The 22964-nt window shown below is 40.6% G+C and overlaps 1 protein-coding gene across 1 annotated transcript in view; it reads right to left on the reverse strand.

The window, feature by feature from the left end:
* Window positions 1–1144: 1144 nt before the first annotated feature.
* The window catches only part of F5 (coagulation factor V), a 67704-nt gene continuing 45884 nt past the window's right edge, over window positions 1145–22964 (reverse strand). Inside the window, exons 15-25 of the mRNA XM_042674400.1 lie at window positions 21969–22205; window positions 19439–19646; window positions 15850–16029; window positions 13843–13959; window positions 12959–13030; window positions 11849–11952; window positions 11310–11465; window positions 8194–8338; window positions 5058–5209; window positions 3070–3252; window positions 1145–1435 (exon numbers count right to left, since the gene is read on the reverse strand). Coding sequence (XP_042530334.1) covers window positions 1289–1435; window positions 3070–3252; window positions 5058–5209; window positions 8194–8338; window positions 11310–11465; window positions 11849–11952; window positions 12959–13030; window positions 13843–13959; window positions 15850–16029; window positions 19439–19646; window positions 21969–22205 — 1701 coding nt within the window. The 3' untranslated portion in view covers window positions 1145–1288. The remainder of the gene's footprint in view (window positions 1436–3069; window positions 3253–5057; window positions 5210–8193; window positions 8339–11309; window positions 11466–11848; window positions 11953–12958; window positions 13031–13842; window positions 13960–15849; window positions 16030–19438; window positions 19647–21968; window positions 22206–22964) is intronic.

Genomic DNA, 22964 nt, shown 5'->3' on the forward strand with positions numbered 1-22964 from the left:
ACTTCATGAATGCCCCAACCTTCCAGTCTACAATATCTTCAGTATTATTGAATATTAATTTCCCAGGGAAGGGAATGGTAAGGGTAGAAGGTTCTAGAGAAAAGGAGAAAAGTTGTCTAAAGCCACAGAGGCAGGTACTGAAAGAAAACTTAAACTTCTTGCCAGTTTGGCCCAACAGGAACAACTATATTTGGGCCAACAGTTCAGATGTTCTGTTTTACAGGTCCGAGCCTTCCCTTAGGTGAACCTAAGGTGAGAAAATATGCCATGTAGTACCATGAAGCTAAGGCTGTATCCTCCGCGCTCCCATAGTTACTGGCTTTGACACCCAGAGACTGCACACTTGAACAACAGCATGTGCAACTGGTCCCAAGCCAGGAAAAATTCACAAGTCCAGTGTATTGAAATGATGCTCACTTGCTTCTTTACTCATGTACTCATAAGGAGTCAGAAAAATCAAAGAGGAAAAGATAGGACTTTTTTTTGTATCATTTTGGATTGCAAGACTGCTGTTTTCTCTAATATCAAGTAAAGCAAACCATTTAAAAATTTTATTGTTTCCTATGTTTTTAAAGCAGAGTTCTTTTTTTTTTAAATATAGGGCTATAAGTGTTTTAAAGTAGTGTATCTTTTATTAATGTGTATATTCTTTATTTTAAACCAGATTTCTTTTTTTAAAAAAACATAGGCCTATGTTTTATAAGTAGCATATCTTTTAATATGTACATAATATAAAGAGCTATAATAAAGCATATTAAATATATGAAAATTACTTTATGTAGCATTTTTCATCATTGTGAAAGATAAACCCTCCTCTTTTTGGGACCTAATGTTTTGCCATCTATAGTCAAATTAATGCAGCAGTAATAGTTCCCATCCCACTTAATGGCAGCCAGGAGTTCCATTAGAAAAGTTTCTTAGGGGGCTGGGAAGATGGCTCAGTGGTAGAGCGCTTGCCTTGCATGCCTGAGGCTCTGGGTTTGATTCCTCAGCACCACATAAGCAAAAAGAAAAAAGCCGGAAATGGTGCTGTGGCTCAAGTGGTAGAGCACTAGCCTTGAGCTGAAGAGCTGGGGGACAGTGCCCAGGCCCAGAGTTCAGGCCCCACGACCGGACCCCCCCCCCCAAAAGAAAAGAAAAGAAAAGTTTCTTAGGTAAAATTGTATTTTCTAATAGAAAAAAGAGGAACAATGGGAATTTGTTATTATTTAAAATAGCTGCAGAATACATTGCCTACTCTAAATTGAGGTCTTAAAGAGTCTCTCCTATGTTTTTTGAACCCTCAGTTCTAGTAGACATCACAGCCAAAGAGTTCCACGCGAAGCGCAATACTTTGATTCCATGTTTTAGGAATGATGCGGATAAACCTGGAGATAATCGGTGGCTTGAAAAAGTTTTTCACATGTCCCTTGGTATTGCTATTTCCTTCGAAAATCTGAAAGGAAAGCAAGAGAAAATCTTCAGTGTTGGCACAGGCAATATAGAAGCCATTTTTATCCTTTGAGCTTAAACCGAGGCCACCAAACACCACTATCACAGCGATCCATCTTCAGCTAATTATGAAGTCCAACCCCGGAAGTCCTCTGAGGGCATTTTCATTTCACCAGCAATCCAAGTCCAAGGAAGGAAGAATAAACAAATCTGCTCTAGTTGCAAGACCATCTCTGCTCTTGGCCCTTTGTAGCTAGCTCTGTGGCCTTAAGGATGTAAATTACAACCCTTGGTTCTTCATTTCCTCAGTTGCAAATTGAGGGTGAAAACAGGAGAGAGGACTAAAGATTTAAAGCTGTATTTAAACATATGACAAGTGTCTGGTAAGTGTTGTGGAGTGGGAACCAGTGAAAGATTTGCTGTTGCTAACACTTAAAATATACCATGTGTGTCTTCTCATTTTCCTTTTGGCACATTAAAAAAATAGAGACAGTTTTATAGTGTTCAATTGTTAATACTTAATTAACTAGATTTAACCTGCAAAAATAACAACAATAACCTAAGACCTTAAAATGAGATCATATGTTTCATTTTCATCACATTTTTTAAACATAGGTAACAATATTTACTACAAAATTTTTGGATAACTAAATGAATAACCTTCGCAAGCAAGAGAAATCAAGATTGTTAAACTAAGTAGCACCATGATAGTGATTACTTGTAATTTCATAAAATATGCAAAGATAAGCAATGTCATACTTGTGAATGGGGAATATGGGGTGAAGTAAATTTAAGCAATTATCTGGTAGAACTAGCACTCATTTTTGAGGCACATGGTTTACATCGTCAGTTAACCTGTTGGGTTTAAGCAAATTCATGTTTTTCATCTCTAGCTAGTTTGTCAAGATTTACACACATACAGCAGAAGGGTAACAGCAGTAACACCCTTCAGACAAGCTGGTGTACGGAGAAATAGAACATGCAGACAACCAGAGGATTTTTTAAAAAGCGAGAAATGGGTACAAATTCAGTAACTAGGTATTGGGCATTTGATGAAAATTCAGTAAATCTCAGCCCTTTTTCCTGGATGTTTCTGCTTGCTTCAGCTCAATTTCCATATCTGGAATACAAGGCCCATCTCTTTAGCTTCACCGATGGTAGCATTTTTAAGCCACCAAGCAGGAATTAGAGGGACTAGGGAATGTGGTAGCCATTCACCATGTAGAGAAAGATGTTTAATAACAATATATCATTCAAACTTTGTTCAGTCAGGAATAGCAAGTATTGCTAAGGCAATGCCAATATGCTCTGATTTCACAGTAGAAGGTTTTCTAGATGCCTTCACCATCTTTCTCAATCAGAGCTGGTTAAGCCTCACAGCATCCTCTGGTATTTTGTCCTCACTATTTCTCAATCAAGGTGGAGAGGTGATGTGCATGTGTGCCAATTCCTGTAGAACCAGGATTAGAAGACTGGAAGAGGTGGTATGTGTCAGTGCAGTTGTCAAAGGAAAGGTAGTAGTACTAGCAGTAGTAGTAGTAGTAGTAGTAGTAGTAGTAGTAGTAATAGTAGTAGTGGTAGTAGTCTTGACATGGTAGTATTCAAATTGCTTTCTCTTGCCAAGAGGGCACCTAGTACCTTGTCCACCATGGAGGATTTCTGCCTGTAAGGTTTCCATTCTACACCCTGGTCGCTGTAGTGGATGCTGTAGCTCTTCACATACATCTCAGAGGACAGAGATTTGCAGCCCTGTGTGACAATGGCAGTTACCTTCTTGATTTTCTGTAGATCAATTTGTAACCATTGTTTGTTGTTGTTTGCCTAGCAAAATGATATAAAGCAAATGGACATGGAAAATGTTAGTATTGTTGCTGTTTTGGGAGATTAAGTATAGTGCACAGAATTTGGGATTTCTTTTGACCTCCTCCCTTAGGATTTATTTTTTTGTCTTATAGATGCCTCCCCTATTTCTTCTTGATTGTTGCCACAACATGTGTATACATTTCTATTGATATATTTCATACTTTATACAGTAATTATTTGTTTACTTTTTGGCATCCTTGCTTCTTGGTCTTCACAACAAAGGCACAAACTGGTGTTCAATAAGTAATTGTTGAATAAATAAGTAAATGAATTTTACTTGAGAAAATTGCTAAATTATCTTTCTTCCTTCCTTCTTTCTTTCCTTCCTTCCCTCCCTCCCTCTTTTCTTCCTTCTTTCTTTCCTTCCTTCCTTCTTTCTTTTCTTTTCTTTTGCCAGTATGGAGGTTTGAGCTCTCACATGGCTTTTTTGCTCATGGCCAGTGCTCTACCACTTGAGCCATGCTTCCAGTTCTATCTAAATACTTTCTCAAGCGAGTTTGTTAAAATACTATGATGATATTTCTGCAAGGTGACCCAGAAAGGAATCTGATAGTATCATCTCCAATGTATAGTGCCCTGTCTAATGCATTTTAGAAAAGCCCAACTTTTCTTTCCACTCTTAATGTGAAATACAAAAGAGTACAATTTCTTATTTTCTAGTATTTCATATAAATGTAATACTTGAGAGACTTAATAAAACTACAAATAGGGAAGGATAGGAGACAAGGTAATTATCTCTAAAGCCACAATGAACCTCCTTTGTATAATTAATTTATGATCAAAGTCCTATCATATTTTGTAATAAATATTTGAAGAAGGAAAGTTGATGACAGATTGTATTTTGATGTAATCTGAGATCAATCTTCACCTTTTGGAATTTTTAGAATTTTCTCAACATCATTTATATTTGTGAGTACATGTACATATATTTATTTGAAGTTTGAAGACAAGATCTGGAGTTATATAGAGAATTCAGGGAATTGGAGCATCTATCTACCTTAGTGGACAGAGACAAGAGGATTAAGTAGGGAACTGGAATTTAGTCAGCTAAAGGAAACATGAAGTTACCTACTATATTCTGGTTCCAACATCAGTTGGAACATGAAACAAAGATGAATCAACTATTAACTGTTACCCTAAAATTACATAACTTTAAATGATCTTAGTTGCTCAATGATTTACTATCAGGAGCAATATAATTCTCGGGGAGGTGTTTAACTTAGATCATGGTTCTATAATCCATGCCTCTGATTGTCTCCAGAAATGTCACAACGTTTTTAAAAATTGTAAAAAAGTTCAAATGGTACACTTAAGAAAATGAAAAATACTGGCTAAATTGTGAGGTATGTTGTGAATCTAAGTTATTTGCCTATCACTACTGTTACCTAATCAAGAAATGGCAAACTAAGACTGTGCTCATGCATTTACCAATTTTTTAGGGACACTTTTTCATGATTCCATGGCAGAACTGAGTAGTTATGAAAGGCTCTTTGGCCTGACAAACCTAAAATACTTACTAGCTAGCTCTTTGCAGTCAAACATTGTACTTTTTGTCTAGACCAAGAATTACAGAGATGATAAATGACTTTTTTTCTAAAGCAAAGCTAGAATTAAAGCTGTGGATTCAGCAGACATCTAGATTTTTAGATTTAGCGTTTTAATCTGCAGAGAAGGGAGATGTCCCTCCTGTTTCCCAGGTCTTCTGTGTGCCCTGCGGTGGCAGTCTTTTTGTTCCCCCTAAAGGGCTCAAGAGTCTATGTCACCTTAGCTTGCCAGGCGTTCACACGGCCCTGGGCATTAAGACGAGCACGAAACGGTTCCCAGTAATCTCCCCACCAAGATTTCTTAAATGAGGAAGCTGTAATTTGCTTGTTTTCTATTTGTCCACTTTCCATACCCAGTGGTGTAGAACATCCTGTCAAGAGAAAAGCCATCATTCATTACACAGCATTAATATTCCCTGCATGGCACTGTAGGGTTTGTAGAGGAGACAAAAATATTATTACCACATAAGAGTAATGCATGTGTTGAATCCAAGGGCAAATCTGCCATCAGGCTGTGAATTTTTGTTAGTTTTGAAACAAGGTCTTGCTGTGTAGCCCAGGGTGGTCTCAAACTGGCTATCTGTGTGCCTCCACCTCTTGAGTTCTGAGATTAGAGGCCAATACCACTACACTTGTCTGACTGTATTTTTAATGTATTTTATAATCTCTGTTTCCCAATGTGAGCACAAAAGTGCCCTGCAATAACTTCCCTAACACAAGCAAGGAGAACAGGGAATTGAATTTAAAGTCCGCTACTATGACACCGAAGACCATGTCCTAAATATGTGTACTCAGTTGTCTTTTCCAGAATGTCATGGGCCTCTCCGTCTTTGCTTCCAGTAGACGCAATTCTAAACAATCCATATATGATCATGTGCTATAAATGGCATTTCAGATAATGACAGGCCATCGATGTGACAATGATGCCAGAATATTATAATAGATTCTCCAAATTCCTATTGCCTATTGATGAGGTCATAGTTGTCTTAATTTTATAGCATAGCCCATAACTCACATATGTAGTGATGCTGGTATAAATAAACCTCCATCACTGATGGGTGTGTAAAAGTATATGGCACCTAATTATGTATAACAAGCAATCCCTTATGGTAAACCACAATGTTACAGTTTACTGTATTTACTATAGTTTTGATCATCTGGCCAGAAGGTACTCCTATTCCTACAAGAAGTTTCCGATAGTAGAGCATGTGAATTGATACTGGCAGTAACTCCACACACGTCAGTTACTGTGGTTCTCAATTGTATCAGGAGGCCACATGGAATGACTGGCCCATATGTCTATGTGACCGCTCTGTGATGTCTTCGCCATGACTTTTCTCATGGCCTATCCCCATTGTTAAGGAATGTATGGATATATATAAATTTTCTTTTTCTTCTCCTAATACAAGCTTCAAAAAGATACAATTGATTTTTAGTAGTCACTATTTAGTATTTTCCCGTCAATGCCTTATGTCTGATTCATGCATGCTTTGGAATTTTGCCAAGGCATAGTCTGAATATCTTAAGCAGCAAGAATACCCATTAGTGTGAGAAACATAGCTAGTGAGCCCAACAAGCTGCTCATCTCTGTGAGCCTTTTTTCTCATAATAAATACGCAGAAATTTTCTTGAAGTGATACCTTGCTTTTTCTGTGATAGGAAAACAAACACTCAAAAGAAATCCTGCTAATGTATCAAGAAAGTGAAGTAAAAGTAATGTTTCTTGTATAGAGGAAGTGATGTTTTAAATAAACTAACAGAGATGAACACCACATTTTTAATTAGCTTGACTTTATAATTGAGCAAAGCTATCATTTATACCACACATATATTATGGAAGTAAGAGTGTGTGATTTATGAAACTATTTCAAGGGGTACTCCTGCCTGCGAAAGAATTGCATTTTATGTAGGAAGTACTATGTAAATTACTATCTAGATATTAGCAAAATGCCTATATCAATATAAGTAATGAATGTCAGAGGTATATTATACCTTAATCTGTTTTGATAAGAAATTGATTCCAAGTGTTGGTAACTTTCTCCCTTAATTAAAGTATTGTAACTTCTCAATAGAATGACAGTGTGGCAAGTTTCCCATGTCACTGCATAATGGCCCTTTTACCCCCTCAGTCTTTGAGCACCTGCTGGAGCCTGGACCAAATTTTGGGCCATTTCTTCATGCTCTTTTATCTCAAAGTGTTAGACAGATACTTAAAAAAAAAAAAGTGTGCTTTTACATGAGGAATCCTGAAAAGCATTACTTTAAGAGTTAGAACAGCCGGCTGCCGGTGGCTCACGCCTGTAATCCTAGCTACTCAGGAGGCTGAGATCTGAGGATCGCAGTTCAAACCAGCCTGGGCAGAAAAGTCCTTGAGACTCTTATTTCTAATTACCCAATAGAAAACCAGAAGTGGTGCTGTGGCTCGCCTTGAGCTGAAGAGCGCAGGGACAGCACCCAGGCCCAGAGTTCAAGCCCCACGACCAACAAAAAAAAAAGAGAGAGAGAGAGAGAGAGAGAACAGCCAGACGGCAGTGGCTCACGCCTGTCATCCTAGCTACTGAGGAGGCTGAGATCTGAGGATCACAGTTCAAAGCCAGCCCGGGCAGGAAAGTCTGTGAGATTCTTATTGCCAATAAAACACCAGAAAACTGGAAGTGGCCCTGTGGCTGAAGGCCTTTGCCTGGAGCTGAAGAGTGCAGTTACAGTGCCCAGGCCTAGAGTTCAAAAAAAAAAGGAGTTATAGCAAATAAATTGATATGACTTTTCAACAGCTTCAACAGCTTCACTGTATATAGTACAATTTTATTTTGACTATTAGTATCTAGATTTTATGTCTATCATAGGTCATATTATATTCCATGAAATACAGCAGCTTACAAGTTCCTATGTGGCATACAAAAGAAAATACAGAGCACAATCGTGGTACCAGGAAGTTGGAAAGCAGATTCAAATGTCAAATTATTCACTGAACACCAAAGCTATGCCAGAAATCTTTTGAGGTGTTTCACTGCATTATAGCCTGGCTAACCTGGAGGACTTTTAAGGCATCAAGGCCTTGTTTGACTCTCAGGCAGCTCTTGTTGGAAATGTGCAAATGAAGGTGGTTTCAACCAAAGCACTTCCTTGCAAGCCATGTGGGCATCATTTATGGAGATGTTGCCCACCTTCTGGTTGGTAGAACCAGTCTTAGTCTAGATCACACTGAGAGTTCACCTGAGTGAAGTCTGGGTTTGCAAGGATTTAGGGGAGCATTCCAAGTTACAAGAGATCTAAGAATTCTACTTCTTCTCCCACACCTCCCAAACCTTGAGTCTCAGAATGTTTGCGAGAAGATAATGCATCTTTTATTCCTTACCATTAACCTCACAGCCTTGCAGCTCCAATCGCAGGGTAGGTCTGTTATAGGACTTTGTTGGAGAGATCCTAATATATCTAGCCACAATAGGTGGGTCAAATTGATTCTCTTTTATTGTAGAAGCATCTGAATTGCCATCAAAATACTAGAAGAAAAGAGGAAAGCAAAGTTATGATTCTCCTTAAACTGATTTTTATTTTAGGACTATGTCTGATTTAACATTGCAAATATTGTTTTCGTGGAGCCTGAATCAAATCAGTTTAATCTTAAAATATATTTGAGATTATTTCCAGGAAGATGAAGTAAATTCACTGTAGTCTATTCCTGCTGCCCGTAGCAAAGCAAAACAAGACTGAAAGATGGGGACAGGTAAGCAGACTGCTAGGGTTCACAGAACCCAAGGGATGACATGGCCTTGAGTTCCCTAGGTTTTTTTTTCTTTTTGCCATTTGTATTCAGATTTTGGAGATGAAGAAACTAGCAACCCGAAACCACCAATGGTACCCATTTTATACTGCTCCAAACAAGAGCCTATTTTCATTAGCTAGAGAAATCAAGGAAAGGCAGCTTTGTAAGACAGAAAAGTTTAGACAATAAATGTTGGATACTAGCCAAACGTTACAGAAAGTAAAGACTTCCTCACTGCAGTAAAGACTGAATGAGCAGCCTAGAGTTTTAGGTTCTTGAGGAGGTACCTTTATACCCTGCTTGGGGTCGTGTGAGAGAAGACCAAAATAGGAAGCCAGAGCTTCAGCCTCTCTACCTCTTTCCCCCAGAGAGGCTCCCTGCAGTGCCAGTGGACACCACTGGGGAGTTTCCAGCAACAGAGAGCTTCCAACGGAAAGGGGGGGGGGGCTGGACTTTGGACTCTATCTGGCAATCATCAGCTGTGCCCCCTACCCTTTCTGTGCCAGAGCAGTATCAGAAAACACCAGCTAAAGTAGTAAGTGAAAACATCAGTAAGATTGAAAGCACAAACAGCAGAGAAAAATCAATGAAAGCGTTGATCCTTAGAAAAGAGAAAAATGAATCAACAAAAGAGAAAAATGAATCAACAGATCTGTTGCAAATGTGGCACAAAATGAGGAGGTAAAAATTACACTGTCAGAGGTGTCACTACCAACCTTGATGACCTCTGAAAGACAAGGCTGACAGATACTATAAAGCCCACACTGGTGATGTGACAAGTTAAGGAAACATGTTAATTAACTGAAGACACTTAAAGTGGATTGGGGATCTAGCCTGGTGATATGTCACCTGCCTCGTGTGTTCCCAAGGGTCTCGTTCAGTCCCCAGGAGTGCTAGAAAATCATAATGCACCAAATATAAACAGATAATTTGAGTAACACTATAACTAAGCATGAAATGTACTTTATAATTTAAAAACTATCCCTCGCCCTAAAAATATCTCTAGGTGCAAACGGTTTTGCTGGTGATTTTTGGCAAAGAACACTAACTATAGAAACCTCTTCTGAAACAGAAACTAGAAGAGCATGCTTATCAATTTATGACTTTAGTACAACTGTGATATCAAAAACAGTACCAAGCCGTACTCAAAATATTCACTGATATCTCTCACATAGATGTAAAAATCTTCAAGCTATAGATTTTATGGCTGTCTGTATTTTCTTTCGCAATACTGATTATTCAGGACCATAATTTAACATGTTCATGGTTTTAAGATAAATTTAAATAATTTATTATTAGAAAATCCTTTGGCTGGAGATGTGGCTCAAGTGGCAGAGTACCTGCAAAGCAAATGCTAGCCCCTAAATCAAACCCTGCTATCTTTTTCTTTTACTTTTTTTTTTTGCCAGACTTGGATTTGAACTCTGGGCCTGGGTGCTGTTCCTGATCTCCTTTTGCCAAAGCCAGTGCTCTACCACTTGAGCCACAATGCCACTTCTTCATAGTTTATTGCAGATCAGAGTCTTACAGACTTTTCTGCCTGGGCTGGCTTCAAACCATGATCCTCAGATCTCAGGCTCCTGAGTAGCTAGGATTGCAGGTATAAGCCATTATTAAAAAATAATCTAAAAACAATTCATCTCCAACACTGAGAAAGGAGAGGTAATGATAATGTAGACAAATAGTAATGCTAATGTAGAAAAATAGTAAATAGTAAGTGATTTATATGAAATGTAAAGGGAGGCAAATTCAAAGTCATTCATGGTAAATTGGTAGCCAGACTCCTTGATTTCTATTTTGCCTTGGAGAAGGGAAAAGAAGAGCGAGGGCTCTTGGCCGAGCCTGTAAGACACTAAGCAGGTATTATCATTCTGCAACGTGACCTCAGAATTAGTTTGAGAAGCCCACAGCATCAGAACACCACTGATGTTATCTCTTGTTCAAGCACATTAAAATTAATAACAAAATAAGATGTAGTTAAAATCTTTTTTTTTCTGGTCCTGGGGCTTGAATTCTGGGCCTGGATGCTGTCCCTGAGCTTCTTTTGCTCAAGACAAGGACTCTACCACTTGAACCGCAGTGCCACTTCTGACTTTTTTTTTTTAGTTTATTGGAGATAAGAGTCTCATGGAGTTTTTTGCCTGGGCTGGCTTTGAACCATGATCCTCAGACCTCAGTCTCCTGAGTAGCTAGGATCACAGGTGTGAGCCACCAGCAACTGACGTAAAATCTATTTTTGTGGGGCGGGGTCCAGTTGTAGGGCCTGAACTCTGGGCTTGGGCGCTGTCCCTCAGCTCTTCAGCTCAAGGCTAGCGCCCTACCACTTGAGCCACAGTGCCACTTCCGGCTTTTTTCTTTTTTGCTTATGTGGTGCTGAGGAATCGAACCCAGGGCCTCATGCATGCAGGGCAAGCGCTCTACCACTGAGCCACCTTCCCAGCCCCATAAAATCAATTTTTAATATGAGCTTTTTGGGTAAGATGCAGCCGTATGTTGCTGGTTTGTCTGGATGCTTGATTTGATGATAAAGTGACTTTTTTCAAGTTTGAGGGAGTTTTGAAGGTTGTTTTTTTTTTATAGTACACAAGCCACTTTTCCCCATAAGACCCTTCGAAAGCCATGCACATTCACATTCAGAAATATACTTTTAAAAGGACACAGTGACCCTGGAGTGACCTTGCGATTCAGACAGAAATGTGTACACAGACCATCACGTTCTTCGTGCTGTTCCCCTTGAAGATCTGCCAGTTGGTTTGGTCAGCACTGTAAGCCACAGAGAACTCTGTGGTATAGCAGGACTTTAGGTAGTGTTTAGCACCTTGAGTTTGTATCCCCGTGATTACAACTTCCCTCTGCAGATCCACCTGCAATAGAGTAAGACCAGTAAACAGAAATATCTTTTTCAGTGAGTCACATTCTGCCATAACTCAGGGCATATTTCTTTAAAAAGGCAATGCCTAAGGTCTCCATGAACTTATAAGATGGCTAGATGTGCCCCATAGTTGAGCACAGTCTCCAGACTTGAAATCCAGATCAGCCTCTACCTAGTTGTATAGAACTTTGACAAGTTGGTTCATATCTCTCGGTTTTTCCTCTGTGCAGTACTTCTTGTGCCACACTGAACGGTTTGTTTTGGAAAATATCTTAGCACCTAGCTATTGTGATTTCCTATAATAATATTATAAAAACAAGAAGACCTTACTAAATCACTGTCACTTTTATCATAATGGCAGTAAATAAGACATACCTGGATCCAAGGTTTAGAGGAAATTCCTGTTGGAATTTTTTCTATACTCCAAGCATTATATGACCCACCGTTGTTTAATCTTGCTAATTTGGGCTCCCAATAACCTAAATTCAAAGAGAGAAAAACTATTCTGAACTTTAAAAAAAACAGACAATTAACAATTTCTCAAGGGAATCAGGTCCTTGGCCAGGCATGGTGGTACACACCTGTAATCCCAGCACCTGGGAGGCTAAAGTAGGAAGATTGCAAGTTGAAGGCCAATCTAGGCTACGTAGTGAGATCTTGTCTCAGAAAACATAAAGGAAGACCAAATTCTTAGAGAAAAAGAGGTTGTGTTGTAGTTCAGAGACCAGACAGTTGACATGAGCTTTGACTACCAAGTCAACCTTTGATGAGGAAATCCTGGCTTCAGGCCTCTGCATGGTTGACTGCCAACCACCACCCATCTCTTTCCGCACACAGGTCATGCTTGTCTTCTCTCAGGTCGGTTTGGCTGCTGTTGAATATTTGTGCCTAACAGGAAGCTACGAGATGGCTGTGGAGGAGCCTCGTGATCCTCTCCATCACAGCCCCTTGACCTCGGGAAGGGATTTGAGGCACACATACAGTGGGCGATCAATTAAGTTTCATGAATAGGTGAACAGTTGGCACAGGCTAAAGGCTATATTATTGGGGACCTTAGCTCCTGGTGATTAAACCCTGTGAATCTTGCTGGAGCATTAGATGTGTGATCAAATCCAGAAAAGATAAAGGGACCGAATTTTGAAAATGCGCACATGGTCATAAAAGTAAGCTACCGACTTCCTAGCAGCCCTCTGCTAGAGACCAGCCTGTATGTGGAGATAACAGTGGTGTGTATTTCCCAGGAAAATGACCCGTTGGGGATAGTAAATGTAAGCTAATAGGAGAGATGAAAGCAAACAGGCTTTTAGCTCCTGCCACAGGTCAGCTTCCATTCCCAGATGAGCACCATCAAGGGAGCTTTTTCACTATGTTTTGGTAAAAACAAAAAGGCTGAGAGAGAGTTGACCCATAGACAAAGTTGTCATAGATTAGTAAACTTCACAAACTGTCAAGTTATCATTACCAGGCGATGATGCCACTACTTACTCAGATACTCAGAAGCCTTGATCTGTGAGTCAGCTATCATACCAGTACTTAGCCCCAGGGGTATTTTACAGCCTGTGAAAAATGGGGGAAAGACTTTTGCTTAGAAAATACATGTGAAGTAGGATTTTTTTAAAAGCAACCTCTATGGCTAGAAGTTATACCTCTGTTAGATAAGGAATCAGAGATTTCTGTCTGTTGTGTGTGGCAATGACTTACATGTCTGGTTATAAAAAGGTAGTGAGCATTCTAGTAAGAATGGAGTTTTAACTAAAATGGTGCCAATCCAGAGGGAAAAACCACTGGGAAACTGAAATGAAATTGATTTGAAAATTGATTTTTATGTGCTTGTATTGTAAAACAAACTATTTGACATTGGGCACTATTCTTCATAAAACAATGTGTGCATGCAGAAGCTGGAAGGCTAGTTATATCTTATAAAGGTACCTCAATGTGAGCACAGTGAGTGATATACAATATGTACGGAGCAAAGGCTTTATAGGTGGAAGGACAGGTGGAAGCTGTGTTTCTTGTATCCAGAAATGCCAAGTTCAGTGACTTCCTCATTTATTGTTGATTCCTACTACCCATTCCTCCTCTACCATAGGAAACTGGAGAGTCTCTGAGATGCCCCTTCCACTGGATTGTAATCCATGAGGAAGAATGCTTTCTACGCACTTTCCAAAGAGGAATGCTTTTACACTGAACTATAGAGTTTAAGTTTTCTAGATGACTGCTGCGTTGTTAGTATAATCAGACTTTGGGTCAAAATAAAATAACTATGACTACAAATTATGCCTCTGTCGCATCACAGTTACCAGAGTCGAGTTTTTGCAGTTTAAAAGCATCAAGCTGACTCCTGTTGATACCCGTCATGTGAATGATACCTTTGTCTATGATGAGAAATGGTGTTTGCATTCCTGCTCTCTGGTTTTCTCCGACCTCTGTGTCTAGAAGCCACCAGCCAGCTTTTGATGCCTTCATTTCAAGAGTTTTAAATGAACCTAAAAATACCAGTAAGGACAAAATTACATACCAAAGATTAATAAGTTAATATGCTAATGGCTCTCTAAGAATCTTAAAAATCCCTGAATCACAAGAGACTTTAGAGTACATTTGAAAAGGTTTGCAATTCTCATGGGGAAGGACTAAAGATAAAATAGATTCTAAAAAACACAAATTAATAAAAATAAATCACTACATGATTTTTTAAAATCTGCCACCTGTCATTTAAAAGACATTATTATTTAAATGTAATGTTACAAGCTAACAGACACAATAAAACTCATCATCTGACACTGACTATATTGTGTCTCTTCGTCGCTCCATCTTGCGTTATTATATGCAAAAATTCAACATAAACTCCTTATAGTTTCAAATTTTCTTGAAAGCTTAGATATTTGCATAGATATTTACATAAATTGTTTCATAAAATCACAGGAAAAACGTGAATGCTAAAATTTTTGGCCTTTACCAATTAACACTGTACTTAAATTCTGTTGAGTACCATTTGAGACTATAGATTGTGAATGAAAATTACTAGCCAATGGTCCTCCTCCTCAGATGCACTGAAGGAAATCTGTAGTTTTCCTCTCTCCAGTCAGAAATTTCACTTTGGGGGTCTGGATGAGATAGTGAATTTTAGCTTCTCAGTCAACCAGTCTCGCTGGCTGGCTCCTGTGAAGGAAGCCTCATCGACTAATACATGGGGAAAAGATGAGAGGAATTTAAACTGGTCCTTTTTGTCTCTGATCTTAACAGAGCCAGCCTTTCTAGGTTTAGTAGGGAGTCACTGGTACATAAAAACGCAACAAGTTTTCCCTCCTCACCAGCACTTGTCAGTCCAACCCATTTGAACTTCTGTGCCCTTCTTGAGTCCTGTCAAGGAACTGCCTTTTACTAAGTCCTTAGCACGTGTGGAAGCATGGCTACTTGTTAAAAATGCAGATCCCAGTGGGGCCTTTGTGGCTCACCTTAGAATGCTCAACTACTCAAGAGGTTGAGATCTGAGGATCGCAGTTCAAAGCCAGCCCTGGCAGGCAAGTCCGTGAGCAGAAAGCCAGAAAGGAAGCTGTGGCTCATAGTGGTAAGGTGATACTTGTAAGCACAGAAGCTCAGAGACAGGGGCCAGACCCCCTCAGGTCAAGCTCCAGGACTAGCACACGTATAAAATGCAGAATCCTGGAAAATTAGGCTAAAATCTATCTCTTCAAAGTCTCTGAGAGCAAAATCTCCACTTCTACCATCTGCATTTTAACCAGCTTTTTAGATTTTGAGTGACATCTTACACTCACAGTCCCATTCTCACACCCATTATACAAGCAGGTTCACCTACAAACAGCTCTCTAGTGTATTAACATCCTTTCTGATGATTGAAGTTTTTTCCACATTAAAACTTCCAACTACCTTTGCTATTATTTACTTTTCCAATCATTAAAAAGAAAACCTTTTCTCTCCAAGTAGCCTCATGAATCAATTAAGATTATGAGTCCTGGAGTCACCAACCCAAAACCAGGGTGACAGAGCCGGGAGACCTAGGAATCCATAAAAACTAGGTAAGTTTTGAGCCTCCCTCCCCAAAGGAAAAAACAAAAAACAACAAACTTCTGCTGCATGAGTGAGTCCACTGTGATTAATTTTCTCATCTGCTGGAGACCTGATCCATGGTTTGGAGAAACCACAGGACACATAGCTGAACCACATATTCAATTTGTGTAGTGCCCCATACAGTTTACATTAGCTGACTTTTTTTTTTGACAATTTTGGTGTGTGGCTTTGCCCAGTATTGTTCCAGAATCCTGTGTTCTTGGAGCACAAGGAGATAATGAGAAGGAGTTAGATGCCCTATCCTGCTATTTCTTAGCAGGGAACTCTTCCATTGCCCACATCTTTACCGGGTAGAAGGGGCCAGACCCCTAGCTGGTGCTGTTGAGTGCCATTTTCCAGCAGGGTTTGGCCATGGAAGTGAACCACATGAATGTCTTGGGAACCACCCATGTTCAGCAGGTACAGTCTCACCCACTCTTGCTCGTACATTCTCAGGCCAGGCAAGTAGAAGATCCTCCCATTAATAGCTGCAAGGAGAGAATGGCAGTCAGTCAAAGACCTGTCTACACCAGGAAGAGGAAGGTCACGAAATAGAGGGCAGTGACTCACCACCCAGCTTTCCCAGCAGATTGGCACTCCCAGGCCCACCCAGGCTTAGAAAGGGCTTCCTACACACCCTGAGACCAGTGAGAGGTTGAAACAGAACCTCCTGCCCCATCTCTTGTTGCTCTACAGTGGCCTACAGCAATGTCGTACGCTCACTTCCTCTCTGTGTACTTCAGACTTCGTCCTTCTCTTGACCAGTGCTTTTTCCCATTTACCCTTCACACTAATAGGGTCAATTTTCTTATGCTGCACAAAGATGAAGACAAGGATGAGTAGATACCACAAACTCCAGGGGTGAGAATAAGTAAATGACTATGCTTGCTCTCATCCAAAGACCTAAATTTAGAGATGTTTCACATCAATTTAGGAAGATGGACTTTCTCTTGGATGTACTCACCAGCCATAGGAAATCATGTTTATTTTTTTCGTTGGAATGATTGTACTTCTACCTCCTTCTCAGCTTAGATGCCTAGGAGTTTTGGGCTATGTCCACTCTCTCCTTAGTATATTTTTGTTGGTATAGTGACCTTGACCTCATGATCCTCCTGTTTAAGGCTCCCAAGTGTTGGGATTATAGGCATGTACTAACATGCCCAGATGAAATGCATAACATTTGTGTGTGTGAAAGCATTTTATGAACTTAATCACCTAAAAATAGTTCTCATCCTACAGCTTAGCACTACTAAACATGTAACTGAAACAGAAAGGACATTTTTTTCTTCTTAAAGAAATAGCTGTAGAATTTAAAGAATCAGGCAAGGGAATTTTTGAATGGGGAGGAGACAAGCTCATTTTAGCACCCGAAAATTACATCAGGTACGAGTGGCTCAGTTTCTGCTTAAGAAACAGATCTCAGAAGAGTGAGGGCTTCACAGGTGATTATTAGGTCAGCACTGTTGAGCTGTTACATCAGTATACTGAAGTGAAGACTGTCAGCATAATAGGTGCTCAGTAACCATTTGAGAAATTGTGATGGACGATAAGAATCGCTTATTTGTACATTATTTCACTTCTTTCCTGAGAACATCCTGCAAAAGCCAGCCACTGTGCTCAGTAAGGGCTGGGGACTCAGAAGATCTGCTTTTCACATACCCTAATAAGTGCTTGTTGCCTGAATCACCAAATCACAAGGGTTTCCACTGAAGCCATACTGGAGCCTTTGAGGAAATCAGGAAGCAGCGCCTCGTGGGCCCTCAGCAAGTTAAAGAGCACAGCAGAAGACAAGTGTGTCTGGGTCTGCAGCCTGGCCTTCCCTGCCGGACTGGGAGGGTGTCCAAAGCATGCATGTCCTGCTCCTTCCAGTAGGCAAATTGGCCAAGGAGTAGAGACGGTAGAAGAGGCAAAGAAAGGAGGGAATGGGAAACAGAGAAGAGAAGAGGAAGGGAGAAGAGAGGAGAGGGGAAGGGAGCAGAAAGGAGAAGCAAGGAGAAGGAAAGAAGAGGGAAAAAGTAAGGGGAGGAGAGAAGGGAGAGGAGTGGAGTGAGAAAGAGAAGAGAAGAGAGCTACGCTTGCAGTCTGTTGGGCGGCTGTTTCTCAATCAATTTGGCTTAATAGAATCCTTTTAGTGTTTGTATTTTGTAAATGTTTTGACCTTTTGTGATAAACAAATCAATTCTTGGCAGGTGGGGATTTAAAGCCTATATTTTCACTCAGAGGTAAAGGATAGAATAGAATAAGTATAGCATAAGCATGCAAATGGTAGAAGAGGGAGAATGTACCTTCTTTGGCTCGATGGCTGGTGGAGGGTGTCATGGATTAGACTATGATGTATATTTTATTTCTTTTTTGTTGTTTATTTCTTTTTTTCCTTAGCCACTAGCCCCTTTCTCCTTTTCCATTGCCTGAGTGATCCATGACCCAAAGCACAGGCTCTCACTCGCCTGGGACCCCTGAACAGCCATCTGCATTTATCAGTCTTAAATTTTTTCCCCTAATTTCCACCCATTGTTCCTTTTTCTCTAGGGCTGTTTGCTATCTAGTTGCCAATTTACACATCAAATGCCTGAGTGGATTTCAAAATGGGAATATTTTCCCCAGAGTGATCATCTAATTGCTCTCTTGCTCTCCTCTCCTTCTTTCCCTATCTCGGGCATGGGCACTGCCTGGTAGCAGCTGAGAACTAGAACCATTATAATCACTGTCATTTGAAAAAAGACACTTGAGTGGTCCTTTCTTCTATAGAATGATGTACTCCTTTAGCAATCAAGAACAGGCTCATTAACTTCTCAAAGTGCAGATGAGCAGACTGCCTTTCAATATATGTTATCAACTGAAGTGCACTGGCCTACTTGGCCTGCTGATTACTTTGGGTTTTTTTTCCTAGACAATTAATTAAGCAAACTTGTATTGAAGCTAACATTGTGGTACAGAAATACATTTCAACTGATTAAAATCCAACACCAATGAAGAGAGAAATTATGGCACCAAAATTTTCCCTCCTCTACCATGCTAGGATAGATTTCTATTCAATCTACAGTTCTCATTTTCTAGGCTTTGTTCCACATAAACTTATGCAAGTTTTCAACATTAGAACTCTTAATTATGTTAGGAAAAGAAAAACCAGACTTCAAGCCAAAAATGTCATCAAAATCTACTGGGATACTATTCAAGAACAAAATCCTCCCAACAGAGCAAGTCTAAACATTAGGTGCTGTGCTCAGTAAGAATCAAACTGATAAAGCTATTTGAAAGCTTCAATTAAATGTTTAATCAACAACATGCTTAAACTAAGTCAAAACAGTGTTCCAACCACTTGATCTCAAACCAAGTAGGTATTGTTTAGAAACACTAACAAAAGATGTTTCATTTATAAATACAGAAGGAACAGAACATCACTGCATCAACCCAGAAATTACCAAGAAAATATTGTGAGGACAATAAATATGAAATTTAGTTAAATTTTGCTCTTCTCTCAAAATTTTTTGTTTGTGTCGGTCGTGGGGCCTGAACTCTGGGTCTGGGCACTGTCCCTCAGCTCTTCAGCTCAAGGCTAGCTAGCACTCTACCACCTGAGCCACAGCACCACTTCCGGCTTCTTCTGCTTATGTGGTGCTATGGAATCGAACCCAGGGCCTCATGCATGCAAGGCAAGCACTCTACCACTGGGCCACCTTCTCAGCCCTACTTTAGATTTTTGTCTGGCAGCAGCCTGTACCACCCTGTCTTTGTCCTCCTTAACCCTCTGAGACGCAAGGATTCAAGTGTAGTTAAAGTGCCTCGCTCCTTAGAAGTGTCTAGTATCTAATCTTTCAAAAAAAAATCTAAAGGCAGGAATCACTGTGACCTAGTGTGGTTCAATTCTGCGATTAGATCAAAGTCAGAGGGAAATACCGTAAAACTCATGGGAGTTTTTTACTTCTGAAGATTCAGGTTTCCAAGACCTTTTGGACTTTTCATAATACCAGCTCTTCGTCTCATCGAAGACCATAAAAAGTAACACGAATTCTCTCATGTCCACAGCCATATTGCTCTTTTTATGAAGTATTCCTTTTCGGCAGACCAGAAGGGGTCCTATCAAGCCCGAGTGGATGTCTTTCTCCTGGAGGACAGGAAGAACAAATTGTATGTATTCTCCTTTGCTTAGGATTTTCTTTGCTCTTCTAACAGAAAAGGGATCCCCCCCCAACAAGCTCTTACCAGGAAATATTCACAAATAGATTTGTAAGCCTGGATATCTATCATTTCATTCTGCTTCATCTGATTGTATTCTCTTTTATACCAATAGTGATGATGATATTGATAACATAATGGATACCACTTACTGAGCACCTACACTGTAGTCAATGCTTTACCTTGAGCATCTTACTTCATGCCAGCAAGTCTCCTAGATGTTAAATATAAATTAATTCATTGTCCAAGTATTTATCAAATGCCTACTATGTACTACACACTATTACCTCATTTTTTTTAACATTAGACACTGAGATTGAGAAAGGTCAAGTCATTTTCCTGCAGTCACTTAGTAGGATGCAGTTGGAATTTAAATCTAAGCAGTCTCGGAGCTGGATATGTAGCTCAGTGGTAGAATACATGCACAGAGGTTGCAGTCTCTAGTAACACACACACACACACACACACACACACACACACACACACGACTGCTCTTTTACTATGCTTTGCATGGAGGACTTTAAAAAAATGTCACTACGTACATTACATTTACCACATGCATCATAGTATTTTGAACTATTTATATATTGTGGACTGGCAGATGAATCTTGCTTTTCCAGCTTTTAATGAAGAACTGCATCTGTGAACGGTTTTGACTTCTCACCTGCTTCCATAAAGCATAGGAGGCAGCTAGTATTCAACACCTGAGGAGAAATTTGTCCCAAACTGCCTGCCTGGGAATAAAAGAGATCCTCCAGCACTAGGGAACTAACTCCAGATGTTGTGGCCTAGGAAACCATCCCTCGCATGCTCCATCTGCTCTAGCCACCTCAACCTGCCCACAGAGGTTGTGGCACACAGTTCAGTTTGGGCTTGCCACATTCAAGCAAGGGACAGCAGCAGCCCTGGAAGGCCTCTCTGGCTTGACCCAGGATGAGTGGATGCTGCCAGTGGGCCGTCAACTCTAGCCATGCAGGGTTCCCTTCAGCCCTGAGGTCCTGAGCGGCCCCTCCCCAACCTGGGGACTCCTTTGTCCTAGATACAGGCCTTGTTCTCTTGTTTGCTGAGACTGCATGCACAACTGGGGATTGTTGCTGGGTGTGTGAATGCTTTTGACCCCACGCCTGCTTCCACAAAGCATAAAAAGTACCTGCATTCAACTCCTGGGTAGAAGTCAGCCCCAAACCACGTGCCTGGAACAAAAGGGAGACCTCAGCACTAAGGAACTCCCTATAGAGGTCTTGGCCAATAAACAAAGCTTCTAGCGTTAGAGAGTGTCCTGGAGCCCTTGCTGCCTGCTTGAGGGGAGAGGGCACCTGGGTTTTCTTGGGTGACCACATTTGCATGGGATTGCACTGTGGAAATAACAAGTGTCCCTGTCTCAGAGGGCCAAGGTGAAATGAGGGTGCCAGGTGCATGCAGTAGGTTCCATATGAATGCTGCTTTCCTGCCTCCCAGCAGCCTAAGCTCAGGCAGGAAGGCTGGGAGTGGGTACCATTTGTCTTGATCACAGAATGGCTATTTTGTCCAAAAAAATCTCTTCATTCTTCACTGGAGGAGTTGGACACAGGATAGAATGTGTCTGCATTTCTTCCTCCCAGAGAACACTGTATCCTCTTGCCTGTGTCCCTATTCAGTTTAGAATAGTGCTGACTCCTTGTCACATGGTTTATTAGCAAACAAGAGATAACAAATTGATTCTCTCCATAGACTCCACAGAGCAGAGAAAGAATTCTTCCTTCTGCCCCCAATCTCATTATGTGACTTGAGCCTACTTTGTCTGCTTGGGCCTTCCTTTCCCACCCTGCTGAGGCGCGCTCCAAAGCCTGGCTCCAGGCTATTAAATACTGCAAATAAGCATCTTTCTCTGCAAATGCAGGTGCCCTAACTTGAGCCCACGCATTTATATAATCCTCCCTCTTCTCCACTGTAAAAATAGTTCTCTTCTTGTCATCTAAACACTGCGTGGAGATTCCTTAGTTTGGGTACCAGTGATTAGAACCTTTCCACAGCCCTCCCAAAAAATAAGAGCAACTTTTAACAAGAAATAACCCAACCCTTATAATGAAACCCCTCAGTACAATTAATGTATGCAACTAAAGAAAAGAAGGAGAGCCAGACTGCCAGGCAGGCAAGCAAGAAGGCAAGCAGGAAGACAGACAGACAAAGAGAAACAACCCAACCTTTACATTTGGTGGACCCAGATGACAAGATTAAGAGAATGACAAGAACATCAGATGGAAATGCTAACCGGGTTCACTGCTGAGTAGTAGGCCCATACTCGACAGGCAGAGCCTGGGTTCTCGGGCCCTGACCGCTCTGTGGCGTGCCACACATATGTGTAGCTGCTGTTGGGCTGGACAGCATTATCCTCCTTAAACCACTCAGGAGAGTCGTCTTCGTAAGTCTTTCCTTCTGATGACTTTTCGTAGGAAAGCCCGTGCGTGTGAAGAGAATATGGTCTGGATGCCAAGTTTTTAAAGCGAACCTAGAGAAAGGAATTCTCTATAAATTAATTGACAAAACTGAATTGAAAAATGTCAGCAATAATTGGCTAAAATGTTGTGAGATCAGAACTAAGGCACATTGAGTATTTACCTTTGGGAGTTTATATGTAAATTTTAATCTGGTTTCATAATCATGCTTTGACATACAGCCTATGTAGTTTACCATAGAAACACAGAAATTATGCTTGTCTTTAGTCTCAAGGCTAAAGGACTGACATTATTTACTGTTATGTATGAAATGTCCTCCCAGAATTCATGTGAAAGTCTGGTCCCTAGCCTGCTCTGGTGATGGAAGTTGGTGAAACCATTAGGAGGCAGGAGGCAGTTGAAGGAAGTTAAGTCATTGGGAGAAGTCCCTGGGGAACAAGGTTTTGGGGTCCCAGCCCCTCCCTCTCTATCTTTTTTGGGTTCCTGAACACCAAACACAAACACCTATGCTCCCCCACACACTGTCCACCATGATCAGTCTTACTGCAGGCCCAGAGAGCAATAGAACTAAGTGACTATTGGCTGCAACTTCTATAACAGTTAGCTATAATAATCTTTTTCTCCTTTAAGTTGTTTTGCTCAGGTATTTTGTCACATAAACAGAAAGATAACACATATCCTTCTTTTCTTTTCTTTTTTTTTGGGTCCGGTCATGGGGCCTGAACTCTGGGCCTGGGCACTGTCCCTTAGCTCTTCAGCGCTCTACCACTTGAGCCACAGCATCACTTCCAGCTTTTTTTTTGTTTTTGCTT

The sequence above is a fragment of the Dipodomys spectabilis genome, unplaced genomic scaffold (assembly GCF_019054845.1).
Source record: "Dipodomys spectabilis isolate Male_0828 unplaced genomic scaffold, ASM1905484v1 ptg000019l, whole genome shotgun sequence".
Classification (NCBI taxonomy): Eukaryota; Metazoa; Chordata; class Mammalia; order Rodentia; family Heteromyidae; genus Dipodomys; species Dipodomys spectabilis.